The 16,138-nt window shown below is 32.1% G+C and overlaps 1 protein-coding gene across 1 annotated transcript; it reads left to right on the top strand.

The window, feature by feature from the left end:
- The first annotated feature begins 9,664 nt into the window (after positions 1 to 9,664).
- On the top strand, positions 9,665 to 11,931 carry LOC118039509 (indole-3-acetic acid-amido synthetase GH3.5). The gene is made up of 3 exons (XM_035046213.2): positions 9,665 to 10,038; positions 10,143 to 11,071; positions 11,181 to 11,931. The coding sequence occupies exons 1-3, from the start codon at positions 9,932 to 9,934 to the stop codon at positions 11,765 to 11,767; spliced, it is 1,623 nt and encodes a 540-aa protein (XP_034902104.1). The 5' UTR covers positions 9,665 to 9,931; the 3' UTR covers positions 11,768 to 11,931.
- Positions 11,932 to 16,138: the final 4,207 nt, after the last annotated feature.

Raw genomic sequence — 16,138 nt, forward strand, 5'->3', positions numbered from 1 at the left:
TTATCTCTCAATAAACAATCTCAATCAAATAATTTAAGTTTTTAGATAGATTTTAAAATATAATTTATATTATTTTTTAATACATAATTTCAAGTAAAAGTCTTTTAAACTTGAAACTTGCACATGTTCACATTACCTTATGTTTAATTTTTGTTAAATAAATAAAAATAGTGATATTCAAACTCGTAACCGCTTGATCATCAAAGTTCTGAAACCATATTAAGGAACAATCTCAACCCAATAGTTAAAACTTTTAAATGAGATCATATTTATATGATTTATATTATTCCCTAATATGACAAAAACAAAGTAAAGCAGCAAAAGAATCCAGGAATTAGAACTAAATAGCTCTGTGCCTAAAAAGATCCAAAAGAGTCATTATTTCATCTCTTGTACATGGACGAATCCAGTCATGCCTGATTTCAAATTCTGGATAAGTATTACCCCATTCAGCATGAATACTTAATCCATCTTTTGCTCCTTAATTTGATGCTAATCACTAATTTTGTTCCAAGTTCGGGTCACCAATATGTGTGCCGACAGTCTTAAATGTTGCTGGAAAGTGCTTCTTGTATGGCTAATCATCATGCTTAATCTGTCTGCTTCAAAACCTCCATTCTTTTTCAATGCTCCCATTGATAATGACGAGAGATAATAATTCTTGTCCATGGGAGTCTCGAGAAGTCCTCCTCCTCCTCCACCACGATGCCTGAACGAAAGTTCATGACCACAGGCAAACCGGGGTAAAAATCTTTGGGGTGGCTCAAAGAACCTAAAAACCGTTGACATACAATGTTTGGTTACTGTGTTGTAATAGTAGAGATAAAAATAATTGTGATAGAGAGGACATGTCCTCGTATCTTTACTATTTTAAAATAATAAAAATTCATTTTAAAATTATTTTATAGGCAAATTTATTTTTATATCTTCATTTTACTAAATAGACAAATGTTTGGTTAACTATCTAGATGATTTTTTTTTATATTAATTTTTTTTTATTTTACTTTGGTCTTTTTTTATAGGCTGTTATTTTTAAATTTAATTTTTTTTATTCTGATCTTATATCACGGATCGTGAGATAATTGAGTTAATCCGGGTTGACTTAGTGTATTTTTTTTCAATGTTTTTTTTATATTGCTTTTTTTTTTTTTAATTTTCATTCTTTGACATTAGATTAACGGGCCCTAAACTTTGTTATCCCTCCCTTTTTTTGCATGGTTAACATGGATTGTGGTTTAATCAAATTAATCCAAGTTTCTTCTATTTTTTTATTGATTTAACTTTATTTTTTATTCCACATACTTTACTAAACAAATATTTTTTTTAGCCCAATTACATATTGTGGGTAATAGGTTGTCGAGTAAACTTGAGTTGATTCTAAGTGTTTTTTTTTATTATTATTATTATTTTTTTAATTTTATCATTGAAAATTAGATTCTTGAACCTTAAATTTTATTATTTTTTATGGGATTATCCAAATTTATTATCTAGATTATAAGTTAATCAAATTAATCTCATCTAACTCGGGTTATCGTTACTTAAATATTTGTCCGGCGGTGTACTCTAGAAAACTTACCAATATCATACGCATAAGAGTAATTCTGATTTGTTATTCGAACTAGGGTTCTATAGCGGTTGACTATATGACAGGCAAGAGTGTGCAAGAACAGTTACTAGACATAGACAGGTACCAACACATACCCATTCAACCCACCAGGAAGAAAAGGTATTGCAATATCAAGAAAGTAATGATCATTAACTCCATAATTATCATCCAAAATGTTGAATCAACTTACAGGAGAATCAAAGAGAGGAAGGCATTGCATGATTATTGTCATCATGCATGTTAAAATTGAAGCCATTGAACAATTTATAATTATCCTGGTAAGAAAGACAAGTTTTTTGTAATCATGGAAAGGATCGATGAACTTGGTAAAAAAAAAATGAAGTACAAGCCACGCCATATAAAAACATAAATCAAATCTTTGAAGATCCCTTAATTATGGGTGGCGTGCTGGATAGATTTGTTGAAGGAAATCTTAAATTAGTCACTAATATATTGAGAAATTCTTAATTTCATTATCAGCCAAAACATTTATCAATTGGGTACTTAATGTTTCAAGTGTTTCTCAATTGTGTCCTTTTCTCCATCTCCATTAATATTTCTCGTAGAATAGTTTTCAAAATGGCATTTTTTTCTTATTTCATAAAGATTAAAAGATGTGGACACAAGTACCCAATGGAGAAATTAAATTTGAAACATGAAGGACTCATTCGATAAAAGGTTTTTATTTAAGGGCTAAATGACAATTGGGTTATAGGTTAAGGATTGAGGTTTCTCCATTAGTTAATTAGTCCTAAGTTTAGTCCTAATTAAGTATTATTATATTTAGGAAGGTGCTTAGATAACTAGTGCTAATTTTACTGATATTGATATTATTATTTATTGAGTTCAAATTTAGCTTGCATGTAAAATTTAAATGTATTTCTAGTTAATCATATACCACTTGAATTAAAAAAATAATAACTAAAATCACTTCTTTCTCGTGTATGAGTAGTGTTATGAAGCCTAGATTCAATTCAACTGAAAATCTAGTGACTTGACCATCTAATCAAATAACTCATCAAATCAAGCTTAAACATGTGAAAACTTGACCAAATCTGATGGAACCTAAGCTAGTTGGACCTATTAGTTTTTGTTTTTTTTAAAATGAAATTATATCTTGTGGGTTTTGTTTTGGTACCTTCATTTAAAAAAAAAATATTGTATATTATAGTTAAATAATGTTATGATCTCATATATAACCCATCAGTTTAATCACTAACTCATAATTTAATACTTTGATTAGTTCATTATCTGGATCAATTTTAAAAAAGATTGATTATGTCATTGTTTATAAAAAGATTCTTGAAACCTAAATATCCAACCATCCAACCGTGGAAATTAAAAGAAGAGAAGGAAGAGGAAGATTTTTAAACTAGAGATCTTGATATGATAGTAGTGATTTTTAAGTATGTTAGGATTTACTTGGGAATATGATTTGATACGGTTAAAATTATATTTTGCTTTGATCATAGTTTTGAAAGTATTTTATTTTATATTATTTTATTGAAAATCCTGTTTTGAAATTTTTATTAAAAAACTAAATTTAAAAAAAATTTAATTTTTTAAATTACAACCATAAAAAGCTACCACTTTAATACTTGTCATTAATTTGGCTTCGCAATCCTCTCATAGAAATGTTCAACATTCATGGTTTTTTTCTTGGGCATGTCGGTATCAAATCGATCCAAAAAAGTTTGGTAAATTGTCTAATCTAGTTGCTGCGTATTAAAATGAAGCATGGCTATGCATAGAAAATGGTAAAAGCTCAAGTACTGAACTGATCAGTTGTTGAGAGGTCAAATTCACAAGTCCTTTGCATTTGTGTACGAGCACGATTGTGTGCGATATCAATGATCCATATTGTTCCTTTACACAAGTTTGGGTAATCACACAGTGAAAATAATCGAACTACAAAATTCTACTACCATGCATTAAATATCAGCATGATGATAAAAAAAAAAAAAAAAACTCATCTCATTTCACTAATTTAAATTATTAAACAAGATTCTAATATATAATTTATATTATTTTTTAATATATTTTATTAAATAAAAGTTTTTTAAACTTGAAACTTGCACAAATTCACATTATCTTATACTAAATTTTTATTAAATAAATAAAAATAGTGAGATATCATGTCAAATAATCATCTTAATGCAATAGCTTAAACTGTTAAATGATATTTCAACATATAATTTATATTATTCTCTAATAATAATGATATATATTATAACCAACTTATAAAAAATATTATTTTAGTGCAAACACATTAAAAAAAAAAAAACTTATGAAGTATATTTTATTATGGTGAGAAATTTATAGAAATATACACATTTCTTATATCTTTCAAATCACTCCCATTTCTTCGAAGAACTCCATTTCTGTGCTGGTAATCTCTTTCCATTCTATTAAAATGCCGACAGTTGAGATATATCTTTGTCAAACGTTAATCAACAAGAGAGTTTTGTTTGTTTAGGAAAGAAGCTACTGTACATGGTATGCATGCGAAAGTAGGTTGAGAACATCTTCATCAGTGAAAAAAAGAATTGAATAGTGCCATTCGTTATGAAAGTCTTTCTCATCATACTGTTAAAATTTTTGGTTTCCCACAAGTGGATGGAGCTAGCTTTGTAGCAAAATGGTTGGGGTATGATATTTTTGCCCAAGTTAAAAACATAAGTTTCATTCGATTAATTTTTATATGGTTTATTTTCATAGTTTATAAAGCATTATTTTCAACGAATTATTTTAATTTAAGAACTTAAAATATAAGGTGATATTTCAAGAACTCGAGTCCTAATAACTATCTATGCCAAAAGATGAAATTAAAAAAATATAACATCAAAGAAGAAAACTCGATTTAACCCGGGTAACTTGACTAACTCATACCTCACAATATGAGGTTAGAATTATAAAAAAAAAAAAAAAGAATTTCTAAAGAAGAACTAGTACAAAAAAGACCAAAGTTCAATAAAAATCCGAGCTAACATGAGCTAACTTTACTTAATCACTCTTAGGATAACCTAATAGGAAAAAAAAAAAAAAAGCAACAAATAATAAAGGTCAAGGGCCAATAATTTAATGTCAAATGATAAAATTAAAAAAAAAATCAATGTCATAAAAAAAGTCGAGGGGAATAAATTCGAGTCAATGGGTTAACTCGACTAACCCGCCATATACGACATGAAATTAAGATAAAAAAAATAGATTTCTAAAAGAAGGTCCTAGCAAAAAAAAAAAAATCAAATTTAAGTAAAAAAATGTTGATAAAGAAAACATGAGTTAGCCTAAGCTAACCTGACTAACTCCTACTCAAGATAACCCAACAGAAAGAAAACAAAAAAAAAAAATCACAAAACTCAAAGGCCAATAATAAAAGAATGAAATTAAAGGAAAAAAACCGAGTCAGCCTGAGTAATCTGTTATTTGGAATATAAAATCAAGATAAATTAACAAAAAAAAAGTGTAACAAAACTATCAAATGATGAATTTGAAAAAAAAAATTAATTTTAATATACAACCCCAAAAATGCCAAACTTAATCGAGCCCTAGTCATGAGATAATGATTACCCTGTAAGAAGGTAATCATGAAAAAATATAAAGTAAAATTTTGAATTGTAAAACAATTTTAAACTCAAATAATATGGTATAAAAACAAAATAAAGAAAAATAATTAGAGGCTAAATTTAAAAACAAAATAAATTAAGAAAAGAAAAAAAAAACATAATTGAAAGAATGAGGACCAAAATTGAAAAACAAACAAAATAAAATAAAATGTTGAGGGAAAAAATAAAAATAAAAAGATAAGTCAAGAAAAGGATAAGAAAATAGAAATTGAAAGAAAGAGAACCAAAATCAAATTAAAAAAAAATATGCAATAAAATGGTAAGGGAAAAAATTGAAAAACAAATTAGTCAAGAAAAGTATATGAAACAAAGAAAAAAAAGCAATCAAAAGTAGGAAGATCAATTCATATAAATCAAATGGAATAAAATATTCAGGGATAGAATTGAAAAAAAGCTAAATTTAAAAAAAGACAAACAAACAAAATGAAATAAAATGTTGAGGGAAAAAATAAAAATAAAAAGATAAATCAAGAAAAAGATAAAAAAAAAAAATAGAAATCAAAATAAAAAAGAACCAAAATCGAATTAAAAAAACATATGCAATAAAATGATAAGGGACAAAAAAAAAAAAAATCAAGAAAAGTATGTTAAACATAGAAAAAAAACAATTAACAATAGGAGGACCAAAATCGGATAAATCAAATGGAATAAAATACTCAATGATAAAATTAAAAAAAAACTAAATTTCAAGAAGCATAAAAAGCAAAATAAATGATAATTAAAAGAATAAGGATTAAAATCGATAAAATTACAAATGAGAAGATACTATTGTTTTTTAAAAGAGCTGACCTGAATTTCAAGAGCATAAAGAAAGAAAGAAAAAAACTTCACTGCAACCTAATTAGATCTTCGTTTTGAGCATGTGCCACCTAAAAAACACGAGATTGACGCTAGCTAGGTTGTTAGATAGTAGCATTAATTATATGATACACATTCTTATTATCATTTCAAGGTTACTTTGTCCATGGGATTAGGGTACATGAGAGTGATTTGATTGGGTTGAAAATGTGTTAAAAGCTGTACTAAGCCCCCCAAAAAAAAGAGTATGTTTCCTCTTAGTAGGCAAAACGATCAATGTCAAAGTGTTATGTTAGTCCACTAAGGGGGTTTGATTTGTGCTATTTCCAAGGATTTCTTAATGAGCACACTTTTCACTCACAAAAGTCGTCAGTTCTTGTAAATTAATTCAAGTCCTCTCATTGCATGCAGTGAAGGTGAAGGCTCTTCTCAGTTCACTGTTCCTTACCACAAACAATGAGTGAAGAATTTAGCTAGGGCAAAGACTAATTTCCTTGATCATTTCATGTTTAGTAATGTTCATTTCAATTCAATTTTGTCCAGTATGTATATAACAAGAAAGAAAACTTTAATGTAAAGTTAATTATTTTACACAGGCTTATCCACTTCATGACCTCTCTTTATATTTGAGTGGGAATGGAATATTTTGAACTCAAATTTCTTAAATAATTAGCCTAATTAATTGCCTCAAACTCGATTAATTGTTGAGGATTAGGATACCATAATGGAAGATTAATTTCTCAATTTAAGAGGTGTTACAGATTTTTTTTAAAAAATATCACATTAATTAATCGATTTCACTAATTAATGGATTCCAAAAACTAATAATTATAATTTCTTACAAACTAATTTTTGAAAGATTTTAGCGTAGATATTAAATCTAATTTTAAAAAATATTAACTTGAAGTTGATTAACCCGAGTTAATATGCTAAAACTATAACTAGTTTAAAGAGTTTAGATTTTAGGTGAGGCTGACATTTTCCTTTCTCAAAATAAATGATAGTTTCACATAGCAAGCTAAAACTTTTTTTTTCTTTGATTCATTGGAAGATCTAACAGGAGATAACCCTCCCTTTTATACTATTGTAATCAAATAAATTACAATTAATTAGATAATCAAAGAAATTATTACAGATACACGACAGCTACGCTCAGAATCTTCATAAAGATAAAAATATGTAAAGGTCAATGAGAACTAACGTACAGAACAAAACTGTGCATCCAAGCGAAAACAATAAGACAATAATCCCACATAAACATTCCCCAAAATCTCCAGTTTATCGTAATCTCACCAAGCACAAAGCATCCCTACCTTGGTGGGAGCTCTTTCACTTTGCATTTCTCCTCCTTAAGCAACGGGTCATTTTCCATGGGGTTGACTAGATTAATAAATTAAATGAACAGGAAATTTTTTTATCACTGAGACAGCCATTAATGGGCTCAAAGCAATTGGCTAGTGAAAGTGACTGTGAATGGCCATATAGGGAACACCAAGAGAAGAGGCCGGGGATGGGACCAGAAATCAAACAGTTGCTGATCATATCTTATTGTATTTTTGTTGAGGCATGGCCATGAATCAATCCCACATACTAATATTATACTATATGTTAATTCTTTGGCCCACATCATTTCTCACACAACACACAACCCCACATATATTTTGCCCCAAGTTTTTCAATTATACAAAAGCATGTTGAAACGAAAAGGCTCGAGTGTTGCATAGCCTAATTTATTTACTAAACTCATAGTGGATTAGCCTAAAAAGTGACTGTCATTGCTTGTATGGATTTTGTAACTTGCATTATTTTCCTTTCATAGTTGTTGATGGACCCTCCTTAATTAATGATTAATCGTAAATCTGATCACAATCATGTAGGAGGAATCTGTACAATTAATGATCATCTTAAAGTAGAAATCTGGATGCGTGCATGCATGAATGTCCTAGCCGGCGCCGGCAACTTGTCTTGCGGTGTTGCTGCTACAATTTCCATAGATATTATGAAAAATATTTGCTTAAAGGTATACGTACATGCATGTGCTAAACAAGTGCACTTTACTCCATAAATCTTCTCAAAGAAGTTATATATATATATATATATATATATATATATATATATATATATATATATATATATATATATATATATATATATATTTCCCTTAATTGAACTCTAAGGTACAATCCATTTTCTTGAAGATTATGGATACCAATTAATTTTCATTTCGACTCAATCTTATTAAATTATTTTTGCTCAATATAATTGTTTTAAGTCATGATTTCTCACTTTAGGTGGAATTAGTCATGAATTAGAATTGATTCAAAATAAATGAGAAAGTTCCGAGATGCTTTTATAATGAACTTGGGTGTTTTATATTGGTAAACACAATTTTTCCCACAACATTTTCTCTCTCAATACAAATATTTTCTCTAGGTATACTACTATTTTACTCGGCAGAATTTTATATTAACTATTTTTGCTGTCTTTTTAATACGTCAAAGAATTTATTTAAAATTTGATTATGGAAAATCTATAAAAAAGAATTAACTTTTCTTGTTATAAATTAAAAAGCTGGTCCAACAACGCCTTTAACTTGTGAACAAGATTTTAATAAATAAATAAATAGAACTTGAAAACCAAGCTTTATTATATATTTAGTTAGAAGTAATCAATTTTTAATCACAAATACTTCACCACCACCACCAATTTATCTCTTAAAACAATTAGTATAAACTCGGACACCAAGCTTTGTTAGTTTACTTAGAATTAAAGTGTCGGTTTGAAGATTATTCTTGTTTTCCTTGCTAGCCAAGCACATGTATAACGATGATGTGATGATTATTTTTCCATATTATTTTTTCAACTACTACTAATTTCACTGAATTTTTTTCTTCAATTTACTATAAAAAAATCCCATTTATTGTAATAATGACTCACTCATGATCCAATAGATGGAGATTTTTAGGATAATTATGAAATTGCGAAGCCATTTTCAGTAAAATAAGTTTTTATCCTCCTTTGATTTGAGTGTAGGCCCGATAGTATTTTTGAGTCATCAACATTTCTAGCCAAAACTATGTTCATCTCTTCGGTTATGTCATTTTCTTTAATATGAGAAAACATAAAAAATATTACTTATTTTACTTTACACCATAGTGTTGATCAAGAAAAAAAATCAGAATCTAGAGCTTAATTCAAGTCGAGCTTTTAATTAAACCAGATAAAATATTAAATAACCTATTAATCTAGACTCTATTTTGAGTCAGTCCTCCAGTAAGATATAACACTATGCTTTACACTATGATTATTTCTACATTACCACTTTTAACTTGGCTCAAAAGAAGAGTAGAATTAGAAACCCAAGTAAAGCAGGGAAGAGTTTAAAAAGAGTTTCTTAATTGAGGTATACCTAGGAATAATAACGAAAGATAATTTTATAGAGACATACAATTTATCCTTTTGTTTACACTATTTTGCTTGAACATGTTGCGTGTTTTTGTATGTGTAGTGGGTTACAGGCAGTCACTTAGATTTTTTATTTTATTTTTTTGTTCTATATAAACCCCATACTCCCTCCCCTTCATTTCACACCAAAACAATATAGCCCTACTTGCTACAATTGCTATAGTTTCTTCCTTCTCCTTGTCTCCTCCTAAATTTCCTTTCTTTCACTTTGTTTTTCTATATATTAAAACCATGCCTGGAGAAGCTCCTATGAAAAACTTGGTTTGTGAAAAAAAGTAGAAAGGCTTTACAGTTTATTGAGGATGTTACACGTAATGCTGATGAGGTGCAAAGAAAGGTTCTTGCTGAAATCCTCTCTAGGAATGCAAATGTTGAGTATTTGCAGAGATATGGCCTGAATGGGAACAAAGCAGAAAGAGAAACTTTCAAGAAAGTGATGCCTGTTGTCAGTTATGAGGATCTGAAGCCAGATATTGATCGTATTGCTAATGGAGATACTTCTCAAATCATATGTTCCCAGCCCATTTCAGAGTTCTTGACAAGGTGATGATTCCATCAACTTAGCTTCAGAAGTGTTTATATATATATAATGGTATATGTGTTTATCAAAATATATATATAATGACCTGGTGCTATTTGATGTGTAGTTCTGGTACATCTGCTGGAGAAAGGAAACTGATGCCAACAATTGAGGAAGAGCTGGGAAGAAGATCATTGCTATATAGCCTATTGATGCCAGTGATGAATCAATTTGTTCCAGGTCTGGATAGAGGAAAAGGGATGTACTTTTTGTTCATAAAATCAGAAGCTAAGACTCCAGGAGGACTATTGGCACGTCCAGTTTTAACTAGCTATTACAAAAGTTCATACTTCAGAGATAGGCCATATGATCCATGCACCAACTATACTAGCCCAAATGAAACCATTCTCTGCCAGGATTCTTACCAGAGTATGTACTCTCAATTGCTTTGTGGCCTTTATCAAAACTATGATGTTCTTCGAGTCGGTGCAGTCTTTGCTTCTGGGTTCATTAGGGCAATTAAGTTCCTTGAAAAACATTGGATTTTGCTTTGCAATGATATCCGGAATGGAACAATTGACCCCAAAATAAGTGACCCTTCAGTAAGAGAGGCTGTTTTGAAAATTCTCAAACCCAGCCAGAAACTAGCTGATTTTATTGAGGCTGAATGCACCAGAGAGTCATGGAAAGGGATCATAACTAGGTTGTGGCCTAACACCAAGTATATTGATGTTATTGTCACAGGGACAATGTCACAGTATATTCCTACACTTGACTATTACTGTGATGGCCTCCCCCTAGTTTGCACCATGTATGCTTCTTCTGAATGTTACTTTGGCCTTAACCTGAATCCTTTGTCTAAGCCAAGTGAAGTTTCTTACACCCTCATCCCAACCATGGCCTACTTTGAGTTCTTGCCCGCGAACCGAAAGAATGGACTTATAAATTCAATCACTGCACCGACATCCCTTGATCAGAAGAAAGACCAGGAATTGGTTGATCTTGTTGATGTCAAACTAGGTGAAGAATATGAGCTTGTTGTCACCACCTATGCAGGTAAGCAGCGAAACCCTTTCCACAATACATAAATTGCTAACTTCTTGACAGAATATTAAATTGCACCGTTTTGGCCTTGAATGAAATTGATAACAATCTTTTTTTTCAGGTCTTTATCGGTATCGAGTGGGGGACATACTTCGCGTGGCTGGATTCAAGAACAAGGCTCCTCAATTCAACTTTGTATGTAGAAAGAATGTTGTTCTCAGCATTGATTCTGACAAGACTGATGAAGTTGAGCTGCAAAATGCAGTGCAGAATGCAGCTAACCATCTCTTACCATTCGGTGCATCTCTCACAGAATATACAAGCTATGCTGATACATCAAAGATACCTGGCCACTATGTAGTATTCTGGGAGATCTGCCTTAGTGGAACAACTCCTATTCCTCCTTCAGTTTTTGAAGACTGTTGCCTTGCTATTGAAGAATCACTCAACAGTGTTTATCGCCAAGGCCGAGTCTCAGATAAGTCCATTGGCCCTCTAGAGATAAGGATAACTGAGAAGGGGACATTTGACAAGCTCATGGACTTCGCTTTAAGCCAAGGTGCATCAATAAATCAGTACAAGGCTCCAAGGTGTGTTAAATACGCACCGATTATCGAGCTTCTCAACTCAAGGGTTGTGTCGAGTTACATCAGTCCAAAATGCCCGAAATGGGCTCCTGGTCATAAGCAATGGTGCACTCCAAACTGAAGGATGAGTACTTCTTTCTAACATATATATAGGGACTTCAGGTTTCAGTGGAAGTAGAAGGAATAGAATAGGAATGTCTTGGAACCAAGATATGTAGTAGAATAATCCCAGTCTAGGGTTTCTTGTTTAAGCTGTTTAATATTTATCTAAATCGTTTGCTTGTACACAGGTTTCTTGATGATGACCTCGTAATTTGCTTATATACTTCTGCCAATTCCAAGCATCAAAAGTAAACCAGAAAATGATCAAGCACACAACTATTATGTTTGGCTACGCATTAATGTGCCAACTTAACGGATGAAAGGACAGTAATTATTATATAACATTCAATTACCTTCCAAATGGAAATACGAAAGTCAACAAATATGCAGAGAAAAGACAGAATTTGATGAACCAAAAGGATTGCAGTCATGCAATTTAAATTTATAATTCTATTCTCTCCAATAAAGTTTAATGAAGTTTTCTTTTTAAGAGGTTTATAATTTCTTTTAATAGGTCATAAAACCGATCTTTAGGGTAAAAAAAATTAAGAATTTTAGAAAATAAAAAATATATAATTAAACATGAAATCTCGACCTATAAGGTGATTTCTATTAAAATAGATATCGAGAATCTCCTAAGAAAATTTAAGTTGAATTTAATATAGTAAAGTAAAAAATTATAGCTTCTTTTAATCAGGTCTAGCATGATCAATCTGCTTTTAGACTTGGTGCTATTCTAATAATTTATGAAAACGTATGTTAGGCTATTTGTATGATTTGTTTGTGGTTATGATCTACGAGCTGTGTGAAAAATTCTTTTTTACTACATAAAACAAGTTTTTGTAGCCCGACTGCATCTGATAAATTCTTCAATTAATATCTTCGAAAATCTAGCTAAGGGAATAGAGCTGCGAGTGTTTGAAACATCTAGTTTTATGTCCTCCTCCGTGGCTAGATATTTGAAACATGGAGATTGAAACAGATGTTTCAAACATCTGCCGCTCTGTGCTTTTTCAATGACTTAGAAGGCACTGATGTTGCAACTCTTTTCCGGCATTCTAGCCCATTGTCTTAAAAGGTCATGTGTTATTGCACTGCAACACTTACAAATGCTCGTTGCTTACTGATATTGCTGATAATTGTCTCTGATGATCTGTACAAACAAATCAGGAACATTCACCAAGTACTCTAGCTACATTAATGATTAACCAAGGATTAATTCTCAAGAGATTCTATTACATTGGCGAAAGAACAACGAGTCTAAGTCTAGATTTTTGGACAAGATAGCACGTTGAAGTTCTGTTTTTCACAGACAAGATAAATTCCACCTTCTTGAAAAGTTAGCTTTGAAATATGAATAACTGAGACAAAAAGTACTTGGACGTAAACACGCTTGCAAATAAATTCTGCCCCATCGTTGCCCCCCTGCCTAGCTTGATATTGAAATGGAGTGACCCTACAATGGTGACCTTGCATTTAAAGCTTACAAAGTACACATGTGAGCTGTAAGAGATTGATGTTGTTCCTCATGTTAATTGAGTCACCAAGATGTTCATAATTGAGCACTTGAAATTGACCTGAAAATACGCTTATGTGCAGACACACACATGCGTGCATGCGAGCTCTAGAGAATTCGTTGTCTGGTCTAGATATCCAACTTGGGAGAATAAGTTGATACACAAAATATTGTTGATTGTATCATTTTCATGTTTCATCAACTTCCCCACCATGTTTCACAGATGCCTCGTGTACTTCCATGAAAGAAAAATAATTAGCTTTCCATCCATTACTAATTGTTGAAATTCACAAAGGGATAGTTGAAGAGTATATTTATTAAGTTGCTGTCAATGGCTTATAAATAGCCTTACACTGGAAACTAATGAAATAACGAACTCACGATATACTTGCATGCAATCGTGGTTAACTGATTCTAACAGAAGAATAGAAACTTGTTCCTCAAACACAGGAGGAATTATTCAACATAACTGAAACTGATCCTAAAGACAAGGAAACATCTTGGAATTCTTCAACAGTTTATCATCCTCCCTTAAACTGAGTTCTATCAGTTTACACTTGGAGATTCACACACACCCATTAGCCTTCGCATCTTCAGAAAAACATCAAGCTTCAATGGTTTTGTTAATATATCAGCAACTTGCTCCTGTGTAGAACACGTAATTAATTCAACTAATCCATCCTTGACAAGCTCTCGGAGAAAATGAAATCTGATATCTATGTGTTTACTGCGCCCATGCATTACAGGGTTCTTTGAGAGTTTGATTGCTGAAATATTGTCACAATACACCTTCGTTGGAGTGCTTTGTGCCTGATGGAGGCTTTTCAGAATTCTGTTTATCCACACGACTTGGCATGCACTGGATGCTGCTGCTATAAACTCTGCTTCAGTGGTGGATAAGGAGACAACAGGTTGTTTTTTAGAAGACCAGGAAATTGCTCCAGAGCTCAACATAAAAACGTAACCTGAGGTGCTTTTTCTGTCGTCTTGATCTCCAGCAAAATCACTGTCAGTGTAGCCAAAGAACTCTGCACTTCCTCCCTTCTTGTAAAATATTCCAAAGCTGGTCGTGCCTTTAACATACCTTAAAACTTGTTTTGCTGCTTGCAAGTGAGATTCAGTAGGTCTTTCCATGTATCTGCTAATTAAGCTGACAATGAACATTAAATCTGGACGTGTAGCCGTGAGATACATGAGGCTTCCCACTATTTGTTTGTAGAATGTACTGTCAACTGCATTGCCTTCTTCATCTTTTGTGAGTTTAAAACCAGGAACTGCCGGATTGTGGACTGAATTGCATTGATTCATGTTGAACCTCTGTAGAAGCTCTTGAGCATATTTACGTTGACTGATGAAGATACCATCTGTTCTCTGTAATACTTCAATGCCTAGAAAAAATCTCATTCTACCAAGGTCTGTCATGTCGAATTCAGTCATCATGGAAGTCTTAAGTTGTTCGAACAACATAGGATCATTGCCGGTAAAAATGAGATCATCAACGTAAAGACACACAATTAAAGTTTTACCTCCATCAATAGTTCTGATGAACAACGTGTGCTCATATGGGCATTTGATGAACCCTTCTTTGATGAAATATGCTTCAATTCTACTGTACCAGGCTCTGGGAGCCTGCTTGAGTCCATATAGAGCCTTCTTGAGTCGATAGACTTTGGATTCGTGTCCTTTCTGTTCATAACCTGGTGGCTGATCAACAAAGACTTCTTCATTAATTTCCCCATGTAAGAAAGCTGACTTGACGTCAAGTTGATAAATCACCCAACTGTTCTGTGCAGCAAGAGAGATAACAATTCGGATGGTGTCCAAACGAGCCACTGGTGCGAATACCTCAGCATAATCAATTCCATATTGCTGGCAGTATCCTTTAGCAACTAACCTTGCCTTGTATTTGTCTACTTCCCCATTTTCATTCACCTTTGTTTTAAACACCCACTTCACTCCTATAGTTTTGCTTCCTGGTGGCAACACAGTGAGTTCCCATGTATCATTTCTTTCTATGGCTAGCATTTCTTGATCCATAGCTTGCCTCCATGTTTCTGATTTTACTGCTTCTTCATACGTCATAGGGTCACTGTCATTTAACAAAGCTAAGAATGTCATGTTTGCAGTTTCTTCATCAGAGAAATGTTGACCAGATGTATAGTCCTGCATCCAAACTGGTGGCCTTCTATTTCGTCCTTGTGAGGACAAAATGTTTCTGTTTGAAATATGGCTTTCATTAGGAGCATCTTCAGGTTGAGCTGTATCTTCAGGTTGTTCTGTATCTCCAGGTTGTTCTGTATCTCCAGGTTGTGTTGTATCTTCAGGTTGGTCTGCATTGATAATTTCTCTAAGCTCTGCATCAGCTCCAAAACCTTCTGTACAATTCTCATCTGCAGGTTGTTCTCCCACTTCATTAGCTTCCCACTCAAGATCAGTCAATATATTTTGTTTGTAAGTATCATCCCAGCACCATTGTTGATCTTCTTCAAACACAACATCCCGACTGATAATGATTTTGTTAGAAGCAGGATTAAACAATCTATAAGCTTTAGATTCTTCACTTACTCCAAGCAAGACGCATTTTAAGCTTTTTGCATCAAGCTTCACTCGTTTACTGTCTGGGACATGGACATGAGAAACACAACCAAAAATTCGAAAATGATCTACTGATGGTTTAATGCCACTCCATGCCTCCTCAGGTGTTCTGTTCTTCACGGCAAAAGTTGGACATCTATTCAGCACATGTACAGTCCAATTGACAGCTTCAGGCCAGAATGTCTTGGGAATTTGTTTTGCATGCAAAATACTTCGCACCATATTCATTATAGTACGATTTTTCCTTTCTGCAACGCCGTTTTGTTGAGGAGTGAAAGC

Source organism: Populus alba, chromosome 13, assembly GCF_005239225.2.
Source record: "Populus alba chromosome 13, ASM523922v2, whole genome shotgun sequence".
Classification (NCBI taxonomy): domain Eukaryota; kingdom Viridiplantae; phylum Streptophyta; class Magnoliopsida; order Malpighiales; family Salicaceae; genus Populus; species Populus alba.